The sequence below is a fragment of the Lepisosteus oculatus genome, chromosome 4 (assembly GCF_040954835.1).
Source record: "Lepisosteus oculatus isolate fLepOcu1 chromosome 4, fLepOcu1.hap2, whole genome shotgun sequence".
Lineage (NCBI taxonomy): Eukaryota > Metazoa > Chordata > Actinopteri > Semionotiformes > Lepisosteidae > Lepisosteus > Lepisosteus oculatus.
The window spans coordinates 3121629-3145513 of NC_090699.1; the positions used below are offsets into that span (position 1 = coordinate 3121629).

Here is a 23885-nt window from a genome sequence, read left to right on the forward strand (position 1 = left end):
TATCCAGTCGAGGCCATTCTCTTCGATAAATTCATTCAGAAGCTGAAATATGTGCTCTCTTGTACTTCCTGTTGGTAGCGGTTTACAGAACAGAAAGTCCTCATGGGACGTACCTGTCACGATTATAGTCCCTCCTCCTTAAGGGTGCTCCAGCCCTTCACTTAAGACTTTATTCTGTGCACCTGATTCCGATTCCCAGCCCACCTTAAAAGCCAGGCGCTGACGCTCATCCGGGCTCTGCATCTGATTTCCATATCGTGCGAGTCCGGGACCTGGAAGCGCCTGGTCCCGTTAAGGTTTTAACCTCGGTTCCCATTCCTGTTCCCCGTCCGCCGGTTCCGACCCAGCCTTCGTGGTTCTTAATTCTTGCTCTGATGGATCTTCTGGTTTTGGACTTACCCTTGTGGTTTGGATATTCCCAAAGGACTACTCTCTCGGATTGTTCGCCTCGGCCACACCTCCCCCGTGCACCAGCGCACCTTGGACACGCCCCCCTGTCTTCTGCCCCGTATTCCTGCATGACGTTTCCCTAGTGTTTCCCCACTCCGTCGGATTGTGTCATCCGCATAGGGTCCGGAAAGAACTGTTCATTACAGTACCCTCAAACTCGTATCTAACGTAAACGAGCAAATTGGCCAAATCGACTACAGACTCGGTGTACTTTTGATATAATCCTTCATTTCAATAATTCTATGAATGACTGTGTCTTTCAGGGGGAGGGGGGCAGCAGGTCGAGCTGTTTAGCACCTTTTTCTCCACACATAATACGTGTCAGCTCTTTTGCCAACGGTAAATAAGGTTCTTCAGAAATAGTGTACTGTAGCTTACCTGCTTTAGCAATCCGCAAGCTTGCATTTTTCCGCGTTTCCGTTTTTATTTCCGTATTTATTTAAAGTTTTTATTTCATGCACATGGGAGCGAAACACAGAGACGCTCTATGTATTTTTCTCAAATTAGAACAGTTCTTAAATATTTTTCTGTTATCTATCACGCTTTCGTGTGCTCACAAGATTACCTGCGTTCGTAGCTCGTATTTCTATGCATTCCTGTGTTTACAACGCTGGCATTGTTCCACAATCACGCACATTCTCCTTTCTCCCTATTTGCTGGAGATACAGTAGCTTTTTTAAATACAATTGGTCATTTCCATCCGTAGCACGCATTCCTATAGAGTGGTATAGAATTACAGAGTATCTGTTGTGTCCACTGAACTAATAGCGCGCACTGTATCGTAGTACGTAGGCTGCGTATTCGACATGTATTAAAATACAAAATATGAAAACCTGTCCTGATTTTTCAGCGCACACGAAACAGTTCCAGGGTCATTTGACGTACCACCTAGTGGCACTCCGCGTACCCCTGCCGGTACGCGTACCACAGTTTGAGAACCACTGGTCTAGATGAAAGCTACAGGTGCTGAGGGTCCCCCCTCTGGGCCTGTGAAACCTGGGGGTGCTGATGCCACTGATCATGGTTCTCTCTCTGGTTTCTACCCCAACACGCTTCTCAGGGGTGGTGTTCGCCAGTGTCTCCGGCGGCCTGGGAGAGCTGTCCTTCCTGTCCCTCATGACCTTCTTCCACAGGTACCCCAACCTCTCAGGGCAGCGTTAATGTACTGGAGTGTCCAGTCAGTGTGTCTGTATTAACCCCTCTCTCTCTCAGTGCAGTGTTAATGTACTGGAGTTTCCAGTCAGTGTGTCTGTATGAACCCCTCTCTCTCTCAGTGCAGTGTTAATGTACTGGAGTGTCCAGTCAGTGTGTGTGTATTAACCCCTCTCTCTCTCAGTGCAGTGTCAATGTACTGGAGTGTCCAGTCAGTGGGGGCAGGAACTGGAGGCAGGTGCAGGAGATCAACACTAAACTAGGAAGGGCTGGAGCCTCCTTAAGAGGGGTTTTCGAGTGTGACAGGCGTTTGTATTAAGGATTCCACAATGAACCGCAACGGCTTCTGTGTTACGCTGGCGGGTGATTCATCCTCAAAGATGTTTCCAAAGAACACCAGCGCGTGCTTCTCGGGGTATTCAGGAAGGGCGACTGGCCTGCACGGGAGCTGGGCAGTGGGCCTGGGAGAACTACACTACCCGCACACCCTACACACGGTAGACCGAGACGAAGAGTCTTCTGCGCGTCGGCGAAGAGGCCGGAGGCTGCAGGGACCGGCACCGCCCCCCCCCCCCAAGGGTACGCCGGCGGCATCGAGCAGCTCACGCTTGAAACGAAGCGCGCTGTGGACAAAACCAAGCTCACTGGCGTAGGTTTCAGACACGACGGAGCCCGGGGAGGGGCCATCAGTGGGGGGGGGGAGCGATATCGAGGGAACGATTTACAATTCGGGCGCACGAAATAATGTTTCCTCTTCCTCTTCGTTTTCTTTGTGTGACTGAAGTCGCACGCACACAGAAAGTGTCTAAAAGGCCAGCATGATCCCCGGCTCCTAACAACAACGCTATCAAACACTATCAAACGCGTTACTGTGTCTTTATATCAGTGCAATAAAGCCGAACTGTCTGACACTGCTGTAGATTGGGATAATGGAGAGAGATGAACTGATGAAGTTTTATTCTGGTTTGGGGAGGAGTTATTAGGGCACTGTAGCTCCTGTACTCTTGAACTTCCTAGTGAGGACTGCAGCTCTCTTTCACTGCTAGTGCCGCACCTGTCCTTGCGAAGGGCAGAGTTAGAAAACGTTATTTTGAGACAAACCGAGGGAACGCTTTAGCCTTTTCGTGTGCACGCAGTGTAAATCGTTCCCTCGATATTTAACTTTTTTTTTTCCTTCCGATGGTCCCCTCCCGGGCTCTGGAAAAGACCACCCCATGAGCCGGGCTGTGGGGGTTGTTGGGAGGGATACCCGGTTTCTTATGTACAAGCATGACCCTGTGGCGAGGGTGCTGGGTCTCAGATCAGGTGGCGGAAGTGTAAAATCGCCCCATCCTGTCAATATGACGGGCGGGTTTATCACCAGGCGTGTCTATACACAGAAATCCTAGAACACCAGTTCATAGGCGACGTCTATGTGCCGCTTCTGCGTTGCGTGCCTTTCAAAGGCGTGGATGGCGAATTCGTCACGGTCTTGCATGACAAGCCCCACTGCATGCTGGTGAGCATCGATCAGTTTAAAACACCATCGCTCTCGAAATAAAGACGGATCGAAACGAGCAGGTGTCATTTCATCTGAAAGCATGACGGTCTCTCTCTCCGTACCTCCCTCTCTCTCTAACCCTGTGTGTGTGTGTAGCACTCTATTGTCCCCGTGCGTGTGTGCGTGTGTGTGTGTGCGTGTGTGTGTGTGTGTGTGTGTGTGTGTGTGTGTGTGTGTGTGTGTGTGTGTGTGTGTGTGTGTGTGTGTGTGCGTGTGTGCGCGTTAGTGTAGGTGCAGGCCAAAATGGCAGTCAGCAGGAGCGTTCCCTCAAACCCCCTTCGCCTGTGAACACGACACCGTGTGTCTTCCTGTCTCTCTCTGTTCACGGGCGGGCCAATCCCCAAGCAGCCTCTTCAGCCCGACTTCCGGAGCGGAGAGCTCTCCCCTGGCGGACACAGCCGGGAAGCGTCTGGGAGACGAGCCCCTGCCGGATCACCGCGGGGAGCACGCCGGTGGGGGGGGGGGACACTGCTCGCTTTCCCCCTCAGCGCCGGACCAGGAGGGCACAGGGCATCATCCCCTGATCGAAACAGGGTCCCCCGAGCGCCGGGACGCGCCTCGAGCAGGCCTTACCCGCCACAGTCGACACGGTCGGGTTCGAGCGCCGGGAAGCTGCCCCGCCCACCCCCCTGCAGACAGCACAAACGAAGAAACCCCCCTCCTCCTTCGTCAGCGCTGCGCTCGTGTGCCGTTGAAGGTGGCGTCGGCGCTGCTGTCGTTCCCCAGATGTAGCGCCTTGTCGTTTCGGGGTCCTGACGTCACTCAGCCCCCCCACAACCTCATAGGGGAACCGGACCGGTCTCACTCGTCAGTGCCAGGTCAGACGTCAATCGTTAGACGTTATATCTCGGGAATGAGAGCAGCAGGGAAGTTACTTTCACCGGCACAAGCGCAGCGCTCGCGCACGAGACCACTGTGGCTTCCCCGCCGCATCTTCAGCGCGTTGGCAGGTGGCGCAGGCTGCCTTTTCATCCAAACACTCGCAGGTCGACCCCTCGTCAAGGGGAGATCTGCCCTCTAGCTCAGCTGGCTGGGTCCCTGTGGAGCGCCGCCGGAAGCCCGTGTTCGAGTCCCCAGCGGTGGGGGGATCGACCTGAGGCGGCAGTGGCGACATTCACAGAGCTGCGATGTGTCCAGGGTGTCCCAGGAGTGCGTGTGCCAAATACAGAGACAGCTGTGTGTCTGGGGAGCCAGTACAGGAGATCTGCTGAAGCCCGTAAGGCCAGTACAGGTGATCCGCTGAAGCTCGTGTAGCCGGTACAGGAGATCTGCTGAAGAATACATTTACACGCAACATCCTCGGAACACGCTTCGCCACAACACTCCCAGCCTCGTTTGTCGTGAGCGTGAGGGGTGAGGAAGAGTGTGAACATCCACCTCTTTTCAGCCTGTACTACAGTGACTGTTCGCTCATCTGCCTGCCCTGCTCAGCAGCAGTGTCAACGGACAATTCAAGCGCGTTACTGGACTTTGACATTAGTGCCACAATCGCAGAGCCTCTAGCTCATTTCACACTTCCTGTTTACTCCCTTGTCTCTGTCAACAAGGTAAAATCGCTTCTGAAGAAGAACGTGGTCAGTCACAGCGAAGTGTTGTGTAGAGAGAGAGAGAGAAACACAACTCCGAATGTGGAGATCTGTGTGAAACCCAGCGCCTTTCCCACCGCGGGGGAGAGGTTACCCACAGATCTGTGCGAGAGGCTGCTCTGCAATCCGCCTGGTGGCGTCTTCCCCGCGCGCACGGATCAAGGACTCGAGTGCCCCCCCCATCACGACCCGCCCGTGAGCACGCAAGCGCTCCGCCATGCCCACGAGCTCCAGTCACGCTGAACGGCCCCCGCACCCTGTTCACCCCCCCCTCTCTCTCCCTGAGCTCTGAAACCAGTTACTCGTCTCTTCTATCGGCTGGATTACCTTTCGGCTGCCGACTCCTCGCCCTCGTTTCAGAGCCCGGCTGCTCCTCTCGTTCTTGGCCCCACACTGTTCTGGGACCCAGTCGATCTCCCGCCCAGACTCCACCGGGGTGAGCCCCGCACCGGGTCCCGCCTCCTGACCCCACCTCCCCCGATCGAGAGACGAGTTTTCTTCGACACGGGCGGGAGCGTCGTCCGGGGTGCGCGTCCCCGTTTCCTGCGCGTCCGTGTGTGAGATTGTGGGGGTCTCCACAGGCGGCCTGTCGCACAGGTGCGTGTCAGGTGTGTCGATGAGGGCGTTACACCGCCGGCACAGCTTCTCTTTACGACGCGTGATGATTTGCGAGGTTATAAACCCCCCATTTCTCACAGCGACCGACACCCGCCGCCGCCTTCTGAACGCGTCCCGAGACCTCGCGCACAGGGCGGTTCTGAACGTCTGGCTCCATGCCGCAACACGCGGGACTGACACACGTTTGACGGGCTTTAACGCCAGCCCGCGCGGCGCTGCTGTGGCGATCCGCGGCGTGGCCGTGACTGCGAACATCCGCGGATTGATGACAACAGCTCGACTGTTTAAAAAGATGAGCCATGACCTTCCCACAGTAGAACAAACAGCGGTTTAGATTCTGATGGCGGGGGACCTGGCGTGAAATATTTCCACTCGGCCCTCTTCACGGCACAGAATTTGAACGAGCGCCTCTAAGGGCTTTTTATTAAAGAAAAAAGCTGCAGCGTCTGACAAGCCCGTCTCCCGATCCTCTGAGCGACCCGACTCGCTGCGTGTCGGCTCAGCCCCCTGTCGCCACAGCCAGTGTCCACCAGGCCGCGCACACGACCTGGCGAAACACAGAGGACCGTCGACAAGGTGCGCTTTTCCCCTGCTCAGTGACCCTCCTGTACAACAGGGATCGAGACCTCCTGCCGTCACCGTTCCGAACCGCCCGTCAGAGATCCGGCCAACGAACCCACTCGCGGGAGCTGGAGGAGTGACCCTGCAGGAGATCTGCACCGCCAAACAAGCCCACGTCCGCAGGGGAAGCCAGTGACCCCCCAAACCAGGGAGAGAGGAACCGAAGCCAAGCTGTGATCCTGAAGCCGTGGTCGAAGGAGAGAACCAAGAGTCCGTAACCACAAAGCAGCAGAGAGGAATGAGGCATTTTTTTATTAATACACAAGAATAACAAGTCACAACAAAAAAATCAATCACGTTGCAGAGCGCAGTCCATCCCTATCCTAAACCAAAAAGGATTTTCCTCCGCTCCTCGGCAGTGGGGTAGCCCTGCTGGCTGTACTCGTATGTACTCATGGAGCTGGTGGCCGAGAGGAGAAGGCTGACCAAGCTCACAGCCATCATGAACGACGCCTCTCCTCCGCTTCATGGGACTGTTACTGGGCAGCGGAGCACCTTTAGCACCAGACTGCTCCAGCTGCGGTGTTCAAGGGAACGTTTCCGCAGGTCTCTCCTCCCGGCGGCTGTCAGGGTGTAGAACGCTGCCCCAGGCGGGGACTGTCAGCCCTTCATCTGCTCGTCTATGGACAGCATGGTGCTCCATTGGACTTTTTGGACACTCAGTCTGTATAAACCTATGCACATTTTGCACATATGTTATTGTCTTAACAGTGACTATGATCAGCACATTTTGCACACACCTATGTATTTATTCATTTTTATTTATTTAGTTGTCTTTTGTTTTATAACTACTCCGATGTCTGTTTTTGCTTGTCTTGGGCTGGCCTGCTGTAACACATCAATGTCCCTACGGGATCAATAAAGTCTCCTCTATCTATCTATCTATCTATCTCGGCCACCTGCGCGATTCACCCCTCCCACGGCCGCTGGGACGAGGAACTAGGCGTAGCGCGACAGAGCGGCTCACACCGAGGACCGGCACTGAGCGGGGAGGGAGGGGGAACCGTGCTGGAGGACCAGGCGGGCCGGGGGTGTGGTTGGGGATGACGCGCTCTGAGACGCGGTCTCACTGGACTCGGGCTTCTGCCTCTTCCGCTGCCGTGCCTGCCCGTCGGGGGGGTGTCGTCTGTGAGGACCCCTGTGCGGCTCTGTAAGAGGGCCGAGGTGTGGTTGAAAGTATCGGCGGCGTTTCAATTCCCCGGGTCGCCGTCTGGGCGAGAACAGCGGGTTATTAAACCGGCCGGAAGACAAACGCAGCTGAACGAAATCGCTCGGCGACAGCTCAGCGGATGATCTCCGGGCGGCCCCATGCGCAGCGTCCATCGCCTGTACCTGCGGGTCAATCTGTCCTCAGATCCAGACTGAAGACCCATGACTGCAGCCTAGTCTACTCACAGCTGACATCATAGCCTGTACCTACGAGTGAATCTGTCCTCAGATCCAGACTGAAGACCTACTACTGCAGCCTAGTCTTCTCACAGCTGACATCATAGCCTGTACCTGCGAGTCAATCTGTCCTCAGATCCAGACTGAAGACCCATGACTGCAGTCTCGCCTCCTCACACCTTACATCATAGCCTGCTGCAGCCATGGCTGCTGGTGCTGCTGTACAGGCCATTGTGTGTCTCTGTGTTGGCCCACCTGGTCTGTTCTGACCAGACTATCCTATTCTCCTCCCCACGTCTGGACGGCACCCAGGCTGGGCACCATCTGAGCTGGATGCTGCATCACTGCCATGGATCCAAGAGGGACCTCGTGGATATACCTGTCGTTTAGGAGGATTTACTGGTCCACAGAGATCTGCATGGAGTACTGACACACAGAAGACATGATGGCTGGATTAATACCCTCATTCATTTCTTTCTTTTTTAATTCTATAATGTTAGCATGCCCAGAGGGGTTGGGCAGCCAGTTAACCTTGGACCCCCAGAGGATTTTTTCTCTCCTTACTGAGGGGTTTGTGGTTCCTCTCCTCCGTTGTCTCCTGGTCTTTTCTGTTCTGTATTCACAACTTGAGGGTCACTTGCTATGTTAAGCACCTGGGGGCAACCTTGTTGTGAAAGGCAGTATATAAAAATACCTTGAAATGAATGGAATATTCTGTCAAGGTGAACAACACGAGTGTTTGTGCCTAGTGCTCTGCTGCTCTAAAAGGATAGATTATACATTCACATCGCCACCGCCGCCGCCAACCTGATTCTCTCAAAGTTATCGCTCTCAGGCTCTACTGCAGCACCCCTGAGCATTACATGATTAAGCGGTGCGGACGTCATCTCTATTTAATTTCGTTTAAACTCGTTTGAATCATTCTGAATTGATTTCGTCATGTGTACCCGTTCTTTCTATCTCGAAATGTTAGATATACTCTGGTTTGGATTGTATTTCTTTTGTTATCGTTTATGCAGAAAGTTAAGAAAAAGAACGTTAGTGGTGGTGGTGGCGAGGGCGCAGACCCCCCTGAATCCCGAAAACTCTACATTATTATATGGCTCTGCGGCTCAGGACCTGCGCCTCCTTCAGGTGTGCAGTTCACAGCTGATAAAAGGAAGAGGAGCTGTTACCTGTGGAAATTCCTTAACTTCCTTCATGTTGTCCTCAAAGACAAACTGCAGGCAGCAAAGATAAAAAGACCATTACCTTTGCTGACCGCCCTGTCTTTCTCACACCTGAAGATGCTCCACAGCCGGGGCTGGAGGGAAACAGGGGTGTTCGGGGGAGGTGTGTCCCCCGGCTCCGAGACCCTCTTACAAACTGCAGGGCCACGCCGCTGACGACACGCAGGGCCCCTTTGACGCAGAAGAGCTACAGCAGGGAAACCAGCCGGCCGAGCGCGTCTCTTTCCGGACCCTGGGCAGACGGCACAATCCGGGGAGGAGTGAGGAAAACAGGGGGAAAGAGGCAGGCAGGGGGCTGGAGGGAAACAGGGGCGTGTCCACGGTGCGCTGGTGTTCGGGGGAGGTGTGTCCGAGGCAAACTGTTCAAGGGAGTCCGAGGTGAATCCATGAGTGTAGCAATAGTCCAAGACCGGGTGATCCATCCTGACAGACGAACAGAGTTACAAGCCGGAGCGGGATCTGGCGGAGGGTCGGGGGAATAAAAGGGGGTCACGGGGCCAGACGCTCCCTCATCCCGGACCCAGAAGATCAGGACACCGTGATGAAGCCTGTGCCGCTGAGTCGCTCCTGGACTTCCGGGTGTCCATCTTCCACAGCTGAGCCCAGACTGGCAGGAACGCCTGGCTTGTACAGCAGGGGGGCAGGAACCGGAGGCAGGTGCAGGAGATCAACACTAAACTAGGAAGGGCTGGAGTCTCCTTAAGAGGAGGGGTTTACGAGCGTGACAGGTGTTTGTATTAAGGATTCCATTTGCTTGTGGTTCTCTTCCTAAAAGAGGGAACTTGCTTGTGTTTTAGGATGCCTTTGTTGTAAAAGACTTGAGGACAAAATCCTGGCTTTTCTCAGGAGTACAGCCCTGAGATTCCAGTTGGTTGTGACCAGACGACCTCTGAAAACGTCACACTGAACACCAGTGAATCTCAGCTGCAGGAGGGACTTACTGTATCCAGACTGATTAAAAAAGCTACTGTATCTCCAGCAAATAGGGAGAAAGGAGAATGTGCGTGATTTTGGAACAGTGCCAACGTTGTAAACACAGGAATGCATAGAAATACGTGCTACGAACGCAGGTAATCTTGTGAGCACAGGAAAGCGTGATAGATAACAGAAAAATATTTAAGAACTGTTCTAAGTTAATTTGAGAAAAATACACCGAGCGTCTCTGTGTTTCGCTCCCATGCGCATGAAATAAAAACTTTAAATAAGTACGTAAATAAAAACGGAAACGCGGAAAAATGCAAGCTTGCGGATTGCTAAATCAGGTAAGCCCCACACTATTTCTGAAGAACCTTATTTACCATTGGCAAAAGAGCTGACACGTATTATGTGTGGAGAAAAAGCTGCTAAACAGCTCGACCTGCTGCCCCCCCGAAAGACACTTATTGAAATGGCGGATTATATCAAAAGTACACTGATAGAGCGCGTTAAGATGAGCAGATGTTTTTCACTGCAATTAGATGAGTCTGTAGTCGATTTGGCCAATTTGCTCGTTTATGTTAGATACGAGTTTGAGGGTACGTCCCATGAGGACTTTCTGTAAACCGCTACCAACAGGAACTACAGGAGAGCACGTATTTCAGCTTCTGAATGAATTTATCGAAGAGAATGCCCTCGACTGGATAAAATGCGTCGGAGTTTGTACAGACTGTGCTAGAGCAAAGACAAGCCGACATAACGGTGTAGTTGCACGAGTTAGAGAGGTTGCTCCAGAAATTAATGGATGCATTGCAACATCCACCGCGAGACCTTTGCAGTCAAGAAAATGCCTGCCGATTTAAAATCTGTTAGACTCTGTTGTGAATTGTATCAAGGCTCGAAAAATTAATTCACATCTGCTTTGCTCGACTAAACAGGCTCACCCCTCTCACTGAAATGGTGCTTTTTTATTAGTTGTTGTTACTGTTTTTTTTCTGTAAAACACTTTGAGAAGCCACCTTTAAAGGTGCTATATCAAATAAAGTTTATTATTATAATATTTATTATATGTATGTGTGAGTGTGTGTGCACGCGCGCTCATGTTGGTCATTGAGAATTTCTGGGGTTCCTATGAGATGATGATGTAGGTGGTACTTGGATGCTTTGGTTGGATTAGGGGTGGTACTTGGTCCAAAAAGTTTGAGAATCACTGCCTTAGAGTAACATAAGATGAGATGGTCAGACTAATGAGTTTCTAGTACTTATCAGACACGCGGGGTGTTGTCAGTCCCTGTGGACAGAAGGAGAGCTGCTGCACACAGAGATCAGGGGCTGGCTGTTGCGCTGGGTGGATGGAGATCACAATCACACCCACATGACACTGCCCTGTCCATCTGCTCCTCTAGCGTCTCTCGGGGGAGAGATGGGCTCGTGACTCTCTGCAGCGCTCCGCAGGTCTGTGCGGCTCACAGGGGGGTCACTGCGCAGGTGAAGCACGAAGCCCTGGACGTACCCTGCTGGCTCACACGCTGCAGGGCAGAGCCAGACAGCAGGCTGGGCTCACTGGCCTGGAGAGAGAGACACAGCAGGCTGGACTGCTCGCAGTAAGAGCTCACACCCGGACAGTGAAATCCTCTGCACCATGTGGAGCTGTGACACCCCTCTGTCACAACACAGCTGGAGGAGATCCTGGAGCCAATTAACTCCCAACGATTAAACAGCTGGATGGACCAGCTGGCCTCCTCTTGACTGTCACCATCATGCTCGATCTTCTCATGCTGTGTGAGTGAGTTAGTATTTTATTGTTTTGATTATTGGGAACACAAACAATTGGATTGACTTCACCTGAGCAGCTACTGACATCGATGTATATAAAAAAAGCTTCTTTCTGTCAGGCTGAGTCCAAAATGACACAGTAAGTCACAACTCTTATAACACCACACTTTACTCAAACAACAACCACCAAAGCTGTTTCATAACTGCAGCTCTAAACCACACCCCCTGACAACCCTAATCACACCCCTAACAACCACACCCCCTAATATTCACACCCCTGCAGCTCTGTGCAGATCCAGGAAGTGAAACTCAGAGATCAGTTTCGTTTTATTAGAAACAGCCTCACTACTGCTACGTCTCTACTGCTCCTCTCTGTGCAGCTTTTACTTGTCAGAAAAATGGCAGAAGGCAGTATTTCAGTTTCTCAGGACCAGTTCAGCTGCTCAGTGTGTCTGGATTTGCTGAAGGATCCAGTGACTCTGCTCTGTGGACACAGTTACTGTATGGGCTGTATTAAGAACTGCTGGGATCAGGAAGATCAGACTGGGATCTACAGCTGCCCCCAGTGCAGACAGACCTTCACTCCAAGACCTGATCTTCACAGAAACACCATCCTGGCTGAAGTGGTGGAGAAACTGAAGGAGACAGGGTGCAGTGGTCCTCCTCCTGCTCACAGTCCTGCTGGCCCTGGAGATGTGCTGTGTGATGTCTGCACTGGGAGACAGAGGGGAGCTGTGAAATCCTGTCTGGTGTGTCTGGCCTCTTACTGTCAGACTCACCTTGATCTACACAATGAGCTCAATCCAGGAAAAAAACACAAGCTGGTTGAGGCCACAGGACAACTGCAGGAGAAGATCTGCTCCACTCATGACAAACTGCTGGAGGTCTATTGCCGTACTGACCAGAAGTGTGTTTGTTATCTTTGTGTAATGGATGAACACAGAGGCCATGATACTGTCTCAGCTGCAGCAGGAAGGACTGAGAAACAGGTGAGGACATTGAGTCTGCATTTGAAGTGTCTAGTAAAACATGTAAAAAGGATATTTAGGATATTTGGGGGCTTTAAGTGATCTCTGGACTGTATTTACTGTATCTGTAATGCTGGATCTCCACTGCTGAGTCCTGCTCATGTACTCATCTGTGATCCACACTGGTTGTGTTTCTGAAGTGTCTCCTGTTCTTCTGTCTGTTGTTCAAGATCTCCTCCTCCTCTCCTTCACTGTTTCCCTCTTTACTGTCCTCATGTAGCACCGTACAACTTCACAGCACACTCAACACCTCTAGAGGAGACTGCACCCTCATTAATGCACACCACACTCAACACCTCTAGAACAGACTGCACCCTCATTAATTCACAGCACACTCAACACCTCTAGAGGAGACTGCACCCTCATTAATGCACAGCACACTCAACACCTCTAGAACAGACTGCACCCTCATTAATGCACAGCACACTCAACACCTCTAGAACAGACTGCACCCTCATTAATGCACAGCATACTCAACACCTCTAGAACAGACTGCACCCTCATTAATGCACAGCACACTCAACACCTCTAGAACAGACTGCACCCTCATTAATGCACAGCACACTCAACACCTCTAGAGGAGACTGCACCCTCATTAATGCACAACACACTCAACACCTCTAGAACAGACTGCACCCACATTAATGCACAGCACACTCAACACCTCTAGAACAGACTACACCCTCATTAATGATGTCCTGCTTTAATTTCAGCACAATAGTATTATTATTTATAATAATAAACTCAATTTTTATATAATAGATTTAAAATGGCTTCTCAAAGCACTTTACAGAACACAAAAGGTTGAAGGTAGAAGGGGGTTTTGGAAAACAGTATAAAAGCAAAGAATCAGAAACAGACCCAGTTAAATTAAAACCCTTCTGAAACAGAAGATTGTGAGTCTGGATTTGAAAGACCTCAGGGAAGGTGACTCTATGACATCCACAGGGTGGAACTCCAGAGCTCTGGGCTGCAGCAGGAGAAGCCCTGTCACCCAGAGTGCTGGCTTGGGGGACAGACAGGAGACCAGAATTAGAAGAGTGAAGGTTGTGAGGTGGGGAGGAGGATGATAGTAACTCTGACAGGTACTGAGGTGTCAAGCCATGCAGAGACTTTTAGGGGATCATGAGGACTTTGAAGTCAACATGAAACCTGATAGGAAGCCAGTGCAGGGACTTCAGGACAGGAGTAATGTGATCACTTACACTAGACCTGGTCAGAATTCTGGCTGTCATATTCTGGACATACTGAAGTTTGTTCAGTGTGGGTTTAGATACCCCAGCGAGTGGAGCGTTACTGTAGTCAATATGAGTAAAGATGAAAGAGTTGACCAGCTTTTCAGCAACAATTAGATATAACATAGGACGCAGCCTGGCAGTATTTCTGAGGTGGAAGAATGATGTTTTGATAATTTGTTGAATATGTCATCCTGGATCAGATATCACCCCCAAGTTCTTCAATTTTGACTGTGACTCCAGTACAGTGTCATCCACAGATAAGGATACTGCATTGGTGTGCCAAGAAGCATGACTTCTGTCTTGTAGCAGTTTAAATGAAGGAAATTGTGAGTCATCCATGTGTTTATGTCAGAGAAGCAATTAGAGCAGAGACATGTCAGTGTCAGTTTAGTATGGACAGACTGTACTGTAGATTTGAGTATCATCAGAACTCATACATGCTGAAGGGTAGGGGGCCAGTGTCAACCCCTGAGGAAGACCAGACTTAATGAGTCCAATTTCAGAGCTACAATCGCCGAGAGAGACAGAGTGAAATTGATCAGTGAGGTAAGACTGGAACCATTGAAGAGCAGTGTCAGAAACTCCAAACACAGTCTCAAGACAAGAAAGTGAGAGGTCATGGCTGACAGTGTCGAAAGCAGCACAGAGATCAGTAAGAATGAGGACAGAAAGAGAACAAGAATCAGAAGCCGTTAGAAGATCGTTAGTGACTTTGACCAGGGCACTTTCTGTGCTGTGAGGTTGTCTGAAACCATATAGGAGTTCAAAGAGGATTATTTAACTGAAATCTAACAGCACACTGTAAACTTTCTGCATGAAAAGGTAATGAAAGGGTATGAAAGTTGGAGAGAGGGTGAAAGTTGTTCAGGCTGTCCAGAGCCATGATTCTCTTTCTCACACAGGGGTAACAGCAGCAGTTGTGAAGCCACTGGTACCACATCAGTGCTCAAGGATTCATTTATTATACTGAGGACTATGTGACAGAAAGCAGAGAAACAGGATTGAAATAAAGTGCTGGGAAGGGGATCTAATAGGCAGGTGGTGGACCTCAGACACATAAACCAGTGAACTGTGGTATAATACCTTCACCTGCTTTATTAAATACAAGACTCTCGCTGGGCTCTGCTGGAGTCAATCTGACACAGAACATGTTTCCTTTTGTCCTCTGAAATGATCTGAATTTTCCCAGAAGCAGACAGGATGTGAGATGTGGTCGGACACAGGGTCTGCCTGGTCCAGAACCTCATCCAGCGGTCAAGCATGTCAGCCACAGGGTCTCCTCTGACCACTCAGAGAAACTAGTGGCAACAAGGCTCATCAGCACTGCTGTAGTCCTCTGTTTTAAGATGCCGAGAGCAGTCAGGACACTAGTGTATATTGAGATGAATGAAATCTGAAATCTCTAGATTATGAAGGAACAAGTAATAGGTTTATTTTTCTTCAGGTGTGAGAAGGCTCCACGGCCGAAATGTTGTGTTTTCTTTCTTCTTTTTTTCAGTATGGAATAAACCTATTGCTTGTTCCTTTGCAGCCTACGCATCCTGACGCAGCTCCCCACCTGAACTATCTCTAGATGATGTTTTATATATAATTTGAAACACAATTATCTTCTTTTTACATTTCACCTCACATACAGATGTGCAGACCCAGGTGTCAGGTGTCTGCTGCGCTGCACACGCTGCCGGTGTAGATTAGACATGAAACAGGAGCATGTCAGACAGGACCAGGAAACACATCTCGTATGGATAAGACATCAGGGATACAGAGTGTGGATTTCCCAGGGTGACTCTATGGGTTGTCTCTGTGATATGATTCTCTTACAGCAGAAATGTCCTGAATGTCTCTGTTTCTCCACAGAAGCAGCTGGGGGAGACACAGACACAAACCCAGCAGAGACTCCAGGAGAGAGAGAAGGAGCTGCAGAAGCTGAGACAGGCTGTGGAGTCACTCAGAGTGGGTATTCATCAGAGGAGTGGACACACAGACACACATTTCCACAGCTGGACACTGGACAGTACCCTTTGGAAACAGAGCATACAGCATAATGTAGTTTGAGTTTTTTCCTGTGTAATAATCCACTGTGTGTCTCCTCCCTCAGAGCTCTGCACGCACAGCTGTACAGGACACTGACAGGATCTTTACTGAGCTGATCCGCTCCATTGAGAGAACACGCTCTGAGGTCACAGAGCTGATCAGAGCTCAAGAGAGGGCTGCAGTGAGTCAGGCTGAAGGACTTCTAGAGCGACTGGAGAAGGAGATCGCAGAGCTGAAGAGGAGAGACTCTGAGCTGAACCAGTTCTCACACACAGAGGATCACATCCATTTCCTCCAGGTAACATCACTGCTCTGTGACTCTGCAGTACAGAAGGGTGTCTCTCACACAGAGCTGCTCCTGGCTTCTCCCCAGGAATGTGTGTTGTGTTTGACTGGAAACTCCTCTTTCTCTTCCCTGCTGCAGGATTTCCAGTCTGTCTGTGTCCCTCCTGGAGCTGGAGACTCACCCAGCATCCCTGTCCGTCCACACTTCTCTCCTGAGGCAGTGAGGAGAGCTGTCTCTGGACTGAAAGAGCGACTGGAGGATCTCTGCCAGAAGGAATCAATAAAGATTTCCACAACAGGTTAGTAGAGAAACACACTGATGTCTTTCTGGACAGCTTATATATTTCCTGTTTTTCTCTTATATTGTCAATGGATTTTTTGTGCAGTGACTGTATTTATCAGAGCAGCTTATCAGTCAATGATTCGAATTCTAGGTGAAATATCTTAAAATCTCCAGTCTCACAAATCTTTATGACAGTAAGCATGTTGTTATATTGTGCTGTATATAGTTTAACAGGAACCTTTTAATAGGGGCTACAGTCCCAGTCCAGTAGAACATGTTATTCCTGATACTCTGTTACTGCAGCCCTGATGAGACATTTCTCTGTGTGTCTCCCCAGTGACTGAAGTCTACAGTCTGCTGACTCCAGAGCCCTGGTCCAGAGCAGAGCTTTTACACTGTGAGTCTGTTTTCACAACACTTCCCCTCTGAAATATACCTGGAGCTCAAACACACAGCAGGAACAGTGATACAGAAACTGATACACACTCTGACACACACACTGATTCACACTCTGATACATGCTGATACACGTCTGAATTCAGAACGTCAAGCTTGCAGACAGTCACTCTGTGTGGATCAGAGACACACTGTGTCAAACACACAGATGGACACAGAAGTTCCAGTGGGTGTAGTTTATTTAAGAAAATGCACTTTATTACATCAATGTGCAGTGCACAGTACTTACAGAGAATACAATTCTGACAACAACTCTTCTACAGAATTTAAATCGTCTCAAAAAGAGTGATTGTCCATGATCAATCATTCTATTTTGCAAGTGGTCAGTGAGGCTGGTTCACACAATAAGAGCCCCTCCAAGCCTCCTGGGTGTTACCACTGGCTGCAGTCCTGGCTTTGAAACTGCGATTGTCAATTTCTCAACAGGAGCACTAAAGAACAGGTTTTTCTGGGTTTTCTTCAGTCCTCAGTACTGTCCAGTGCTCTTTTGCTCTGATGAAACAGTTCAGCAGTTCAGGAGTCGTATAGAAACCAATGCCCTCAGGCAACGGACGTGGGGCGACCTGGTGCTGGGCGGGTCTCAAGACATCCGAACGTCAATCCTGAGCCAAGGGGAATAAGAGACCCGGAAATATATATCCCCAGAGAGAGAGACACCGGAAGGATAGCAAAGCACAGGAAACTAGGGACAGGACAGAGTAGGAGCTCCCTCTGGCTGCAGAGGCCATGACAGTACCCCCTCCCCTTCATGGGCGGCTCCTGACGCCCATACAAATAAGCGAGCTGCACAGCACTGGGAGGAGGAAAAACCTCATTTAACTGAAAGGAAACCTCCGGGAGTCCACGGCTGAGAGCTACCCCCTCCTCCAGGGTAGAAACCTTTATTGGGTAGAGGAAGGGGGGGCCGGGGTAGTGCTCCAGAGACATAAAACAAAAAAAGACAAGTAAACAAGCACAAACAACGACAGAAATAAACCTGGGAGACCAGGGTAACAAACCACAATAAACAGATAGGAACCAAGAGTTCTACAACACAGGGGACAGAGGGACCAGAGAGAAGGGGAGACCAGGTAGTGAAAAAAGATAAACACCAGGCAGAAACAAACAAAAGGACAAAAACCCCGGAAAAATACCGCAGACTGGGCAATAGGCACATTCAACATTCTATCACTGATATCGGAGTGGACAACCCGAGGAAAGCCAGGCACACGGCCCGCTCACAGGCACAGGAGTCGGAAAAAGAATCTCGCGATTAGAATAGGAGAGCTGAGAGAAATAAAAAGCCCAGAGGAAAAAAACCGCGGAAAAACAAGAAAGTGCCGCTCGCAGGGTCAGTAGGAGGCTCAGCATTCTGTCACGGATGTCGGAAGGGACAAATCGTGGAGAGGCAGGAGAGTGAAAAAGACCCTTTGCGTAGTTGTGGAACAGGGGTTAGCCTGGGCTCAGCTGTTCAGGAGTCGTGTAGAAACCAATGTCCTCAGGCAGCGGACGTGGGGCAACCTGGTGCTGGGCGGGTCTCAGGACATCCGAACGTCAATGATGAGCGAAGGGGAATGAGAGACCTGGACATATATATCCCCAGAGACAGAGACACCGGAAGGACAGCAAAGCACAAGGAACTGGGGACAGGACAGAGTAGGAGCGTCCTTTGGCTGCAGAGGGCATGACACTTCTCTGGTCACCAGCTCTGGTGCACAGTCATCCAGCTGAGGGCCTTCAGCTTGTTGTCTAGTCCTCTGGGTTGAGTCTTTACCCAGGTCTCCCATGGGATCGTCAGCCCCTCCCCGGTGACCTGTAGGATCATCTGTCTCTCCCTGGTGACTAGTTCCTCCTTCCTCTTCCTTGTATAGTGCCTTTTGTTGGTGCAGAGCTCTGGCTGTCTCATGGCCTCATACCTCCTAGTAGGTCTCCGGTCAGTTTTCTGCTTTAGGACTAGTGTTTGACACCGGATCAGATGCTTCATTGGGAGGGAGAACCACAGCCTGACAAAGTACTAAGAAGTGTGACTGATGGGGTCCAGCCCCTAGTGACAGAGGTTGCAGAAGAAGATGCAGTGGAGTTTCAGGGGGAAATTCGGCACATCTCTCCCCCTTCCTCACTGTCTGGCACATCTGGTTCCTTGTGATTTACTCGTACCTGTTCCACCATCCCTTGCAGCGCTTGTCTGAGTCTGGCTGACAGAGGGTACACCACGACCAGGTCAGCTAAAGCCAGCAGGGTGTCTGCCTTCAGCACCCTCACTTTCCCCATGAGAGTCAGCGTGCGAGTCTTCCACAGGCCAAGTTACACGTTGACCTTGACGGCCCTCTCTGTCCAGTTTATGTTCTTGTTGTCCTGGCTCTGGAATGAAACCACCAGTATCATTAGGGTCTTCATGCAAAGCTTGAGACCTTCTGGCGGCATGTTCCTGTCCCTCCAGGGTCCAAAGAGCTTGCCCTTGCTCTTTCTGTTTATTAGCCTCAAGCCTGAGGCTCTGCAGTACTGCTCCCTGACCTACAACCCACTCTGCAACCCCCTGTCTGAAATCAGGAACAGCGTCATGTGTACTGGGAGATCTTGAGGACTTCCCCTGTGCCTCTGCCTACAGCTCTGTAATGAGAACATAGAGAAGAGGTGAAAGAGGACACTCTTGTCCTACTCCAGATTCCTGGGGGATGAAATCCCAAAGATGTCTGTTCATGTTGACCCTACTGCCCACATCAGAGTACAGTATCTCTGTCCAGCAGGTGAAACTTTCTCAGAATCTGAAGTGCTCCAGCCCTCTGAACAGATAGCTGTGGTTTACTGTGTCGAAGGCTTTCTCCTGGTCCAGGCTCACCACCATCATGGGCACGTTCTGGTCCTCGGCCCAGGTGATGGCATCTCTGGTGAGCTGGAGGTTCCAGCTGACTTATCACCCTCCCACCCCACATGTCTGGTCACTGTTGGTGATGTGGGGCAGGGCGGTCCTCAGTCTAATGGCCAGTAGCTTGGACACGATCTTGATGTCCATGCAGAGCATCTTTTGAACCCCTCCTGAAGTGCTGAGAGATGACACCTTCCCTCATCCTGTGTCCAAGCTTTTTGCTGATGGAAGAGCTCTTGTTCCACCTCCACCAGGTCTGCCACTGGGGTGTCCCAGAAGCAGGTGTAGAATTCCTTGGGAAGTCTGTCTTGCCACAGCCCTTTGCGATTCTCCATCTGTCAGAATGTGTCAGAGTCTGAGACCCTGGATTTGTGAATAACTGGAATATTCAGGAGCAGAGCCAGTCTCACAATAATGATGGTATGATGACAGTGCTCTTCCCCTGCAGCTTCACAGACACACAGCCTCTTGTGAGCGGCAGCAGTGGGACTCTGGTACAGGGGCTCCTCTGGGGCCTGTAGGCCTCTCTCTTGTCTGAGAAATGGCTGCTTCTCTTCACATGTCAACCAGGCTGATGGGTCAGCAGGAAGAAACAGTCAGGACTTGATCTGTCTGAACAAACAGAGCGATAGGAAAACCCAACATCATTTGTTCTTGATATCCTGCCAAAATAAGAATGTCTTAGGTTATTGTTGGTCAGTCACTAAATCTTTAAGCACAAAAACCTCAAACGCTTTTAGACTACAGTCTGCAGACATCAAATACACTGGAATTGGGAATTACACAGTAAAATGCAGGAGAGGTATAAGTTGACGGGGGAAGAAACAGTATTTCTGTGTATTTTGCGCAGATGAATGTGAAGAGATAGGGGAATGACAGACAAAAAGAAAAAGAATTCAGGACGACACACAACCCGTTACACAGTTTGTTCATTGCTGGCTTGCTGTTTACTGGGACCAACAGTAACAGGAAGCCAACAGCAGGTATAAGTCATCGTAAATGTATTCTGTTCAGTGTTGAAAGAGTGAGCAAACACTCTGTACAGGACATGTTTCTGCAGTTTCACATCAAGAAGAACAGATGTTTGGAAAGCTGTGTCAATTCTACTTGTCACAGAAATGGTAAAAATGACACACGTTTAAGATCAAGATCTCTTTATTTGCCATATACAATCTCTTGCATTAGGAATTCATCTTTTCACATACAGTACCCCAGCTTGCTCTCCATGAGACACAGACACACAGACAGAGAGAAGCTTGGGGTCACAGTACAGCCTGTTTTCCTCAGAGCAGCTCAGACATGTCAGTGTCAGGTGCTCATGGTTAGTTTAAGAGGGGTATTTACTGGGGCTGTAGGGCTCCTCTTACTGGCCAGGGGTTATAACATTGGGGTCTTTCTCTTCAGCCCAGCTGGTGTTCTCACATGGTCCTGGTCATTAAGAGACCCAGTGGTGTGTTTCACTAAGAATGACACTGGAGTGTCAATATTATTTCACTAGTCCCACCAGAGTGAGTGTGTATTGGGGTGTTTGCCTGTGATATTGGGGACCTCGTTTCAAACAGGAGTGATCTAGAGGGTTTCTGTGTTTCCAGACTGATAGACTCTCCTGTGGAGTAAGTCAGTGTTTGACACTGTGTCCTGTTCTACACAGAATAAGTGTGAAATATCAGTGGAAGATGTTGTCATGATGGCTTCAGAGTTGCAGTGTCCAGAAGAGGGCGACCTCTCTCATCACTGAAATAAAGGCGCTCTGAGCCCAGAAATGAATTCAGGTATTAATAATAATTGCTTACACTTATATAGCGCTTTACAGGTAATGGGGACTCCCCTCCACTACCACCAGTGTGTAGCCCCACTTGGATGATGCGACTGCAGCCATAGTGTGCCAGAACACTCCCCACACATCAGCTCTCAGTGGGGAGGAGAACAGAGTGATGAAGCCAGTTCAGAGAGGGGGGTTATTAGGAGGCCATGATGGGTAAAAGCCAGGGGGAAATTTGGCCAGGACACCAGGGTTACACCCCTACTCTTTTCAAGAAACACCCTGGGATTTTTAATGACCACACAGGACCTGGGGTTTAAGTCTCATCCACAGGACAGCACCTGTTTACAGTATCATGTCCCCATCGCTATACTGGGGAATTAGGACCCACATAGACTGCAGGGTGAGCACCCCCTGTTGGCCCCACTCACACCTCTTCCAGCAGCAGCCTTAGTTTTTTCCAGGAGGTCTCCCATCCAGGTACTGACCAGGCTCACACCTGCTGAGCTGCAGTGGGCTGCCAGTTGTGAGTTGCAGAGTGATATGGCTGCTGGTGTTTTTATAAATTCATGTAGGTGACTGTGTCAGCCTTTCTAGGCTCCAGGAGTCAAAAAATAAGAGCTGATAAGAATGTCTTTGATCTTCACTAGATTGACAGGCAGACAGGCAAAGGGGAGTATTTACTCAGTATTAAGTATTAAGAGTTTACACTGAAGTATTAAGTATGAGGAGAGTATTAAGTCAGTATTCATTAGTCATGCGAATAAAGCTTCTTGAATCGATTAAAACCCCCATTCGCTCTGGGCATGTATAAGCCCCGCCCCCGTCTGTCAGTGGTCAGAGCTCACTGATTGACAGCAGGTGTCTCCTATCAGAGAGGCGGACAGTGAGCGCGAGCAGTCTGAAGTCAGTATGAGCGCCTCTGTTTCTCTCGTCTTTCTCTCCGGGTTTCTGGATGTGTTATTTCTGCTTTAAATTGAACACTTTGGATATTTCTTCGCATTTTCAAAGTAAGTGGGAAGGCTTTCTTATATTTCAGCAAGGTTTTGCTTTTCCCATTATATTTATTTCTGTAAAAACTTGCATTATGCAGTCTTTGAATTCAGCACTTTTTTATTCTGCGTCGTCAGGAAAATGGTCTCAGAGAAGATGAACGAGCTGCTGAACTGGGATTTGAAATAAACCGGTTTAACAGACAGGCTGTCCAGTTTCCTACAGTATACAGGTCGTTGTGGTGGGTTGTGAAGTGTTTGAAAGCGAGTGGTCGGGCTGTAGTTTCTCCTGCAGTCCGGTCGGTCCTGTGTTTATTAATAATGTCGTTTAAAAAAATAAAGTTTCGTCGCTGTGAAAACAAGTGTTTAATGTTTGTATTTAGAGGATATTGGGATCACTCCCATGTGTAACACTAGTGAAACAGTGAAGAAGATGTCGTTTCTCTGGAAGGGAAGAGCAGTCATTAGTAATTGACTGGTGTTTCTCTCTCGGTGTGTTTGGGGACAAAGACATTTCACAGTCTGATGGAGTTGAGTTGGACTGTGATCGGCAGGAGCCTGTTGTGATGTTTGTGTTTTATTCCCCAGCTGCTGTGACTCTGGACCCTGATACAGCTCACTGTGGGCTCAGCCTGTCTGAGGATGGGAAGAGAGTGAGACTGGGACAGAGGAAGAGTCTCTCTGACAATCCTCACAGGTTTGATCTCTGGCTCTGTGTCGTGAGCAGGGAGGCCTTCACCTCAGGGAGACACTACTGGGAGGTGGAGGTGAATCGATACTGGAGAATAGGAGTGACCAGAGAGTCTGCAGAGAGGAAAGGGGGGTTCAGCTTCTCTCCCCAGCGGGGTTACTGGTGTCTGAGATCTCACCGGTCTGGTTTCTCTGTTCTCACTGCCCCTGTGACCCCTCTCCCCCTCAGTCTGCGGCCCAGGAAGCTGGGGGTGTGTGTGGATATTGAGGAGAGGAAGGTCTCCTTTTACACAGTGGAGTCCAGAGCTCATGTCTACACTTTCACTGACATGGTCTTCCCTCAGGGGGAGAAGATCTATCCTGTCTTCAGGACTGAGGATTCAGATAAAGACCTTGAGCTGCTGCCTGCTGTCAGTGTGGAGATTAAACCCGTCACTGACTCATGAACACAGGCTGACTCTCTCCCAGCTCTCTGTCCACTGCTCACACTGGGAGACGGGTTTACTGTGAGGTCAGAAATATAATAGGAATTGTAGAAATGATGATGTTGTGTCGTGTTTAATTTTTTTAAATTTACTATAACACATTTAAACGGGGAAAAATAGCATGTACGAGAGAGGGCGAGATAACTCGCCACCAGCCTGCTGTACTCCTGACTTGTAAATATCTCTGGAAACCCTGCTGTGTTTTTCTTCTAATTTTTGAGAAAATAAACTTTTAAAAATGAAATCCCGTGTGAGTCTCTCCTGCGCGCGCTGGTGCCTGTGAAGCTGCCAGAACGGGGAGGGACCCGCTGACGTCACCACAGCCAGGAGGAATAGGGACTGTGACGCAGACAGGAAGTGGCTCAGGGTGGTTATAGGAGTTGTAGTTTATCACCAGCGCTGTGTCTGTGAGCTGCTCCAGCCAGTCTAATACCCGGCTCCCTTTAATACGGGGATACATGACTATATTCGGTATTTTATGTTCGTTTGGGGTTTATTTTTACTGTGGTGGTTT

General features: G+C 49.9%; 1 protein-coding gene across 2 annotated transcripts; it reads left to right on the forward strand.

Moving 5' to 3' along the window:
* Nucleotides 1-11590: 11590 nt before the first annotated feature.
* Nucleotides 11591-23615, forward strand: LOC138238050 (E3 ubiquitin-protein ligase TRIM39-like). 2 transcript variants are annotated; one of them, XM_069187866.1, is made up of 6 exons: nucleotides 11591-12262; nucleotides 15397-15492; nucleotides 15638-15871; nucleotides 15998-16157; nucleotides 16479-16538; nucleotides 22785-23615. In XM_069187866.1, exons 1-6 carry the CDS (start codon nucleotides 11672-11674, stop codon nucleotides 23330-23332), a joined length of 1689 nt encoding a protein of 562 aa, XP_069043967.1. In that variant the 5' UTR covers nucleotides 11591-11671; the 3' UTR covers nucleotides 23333-23615. The 2 variants fall into 2 exon arrangements, with proteins under 2 accessions (XP_069043967.1, XP_069043966.1); XM_069187865.1 differs by lacking the exon at nucleotides 16479-16538 and having other exon boundaries at nucleotides 11611-12262.
* The last annotated feature ends 270 nt before the right edge of the window (nucleotides 23616-23885 follow it).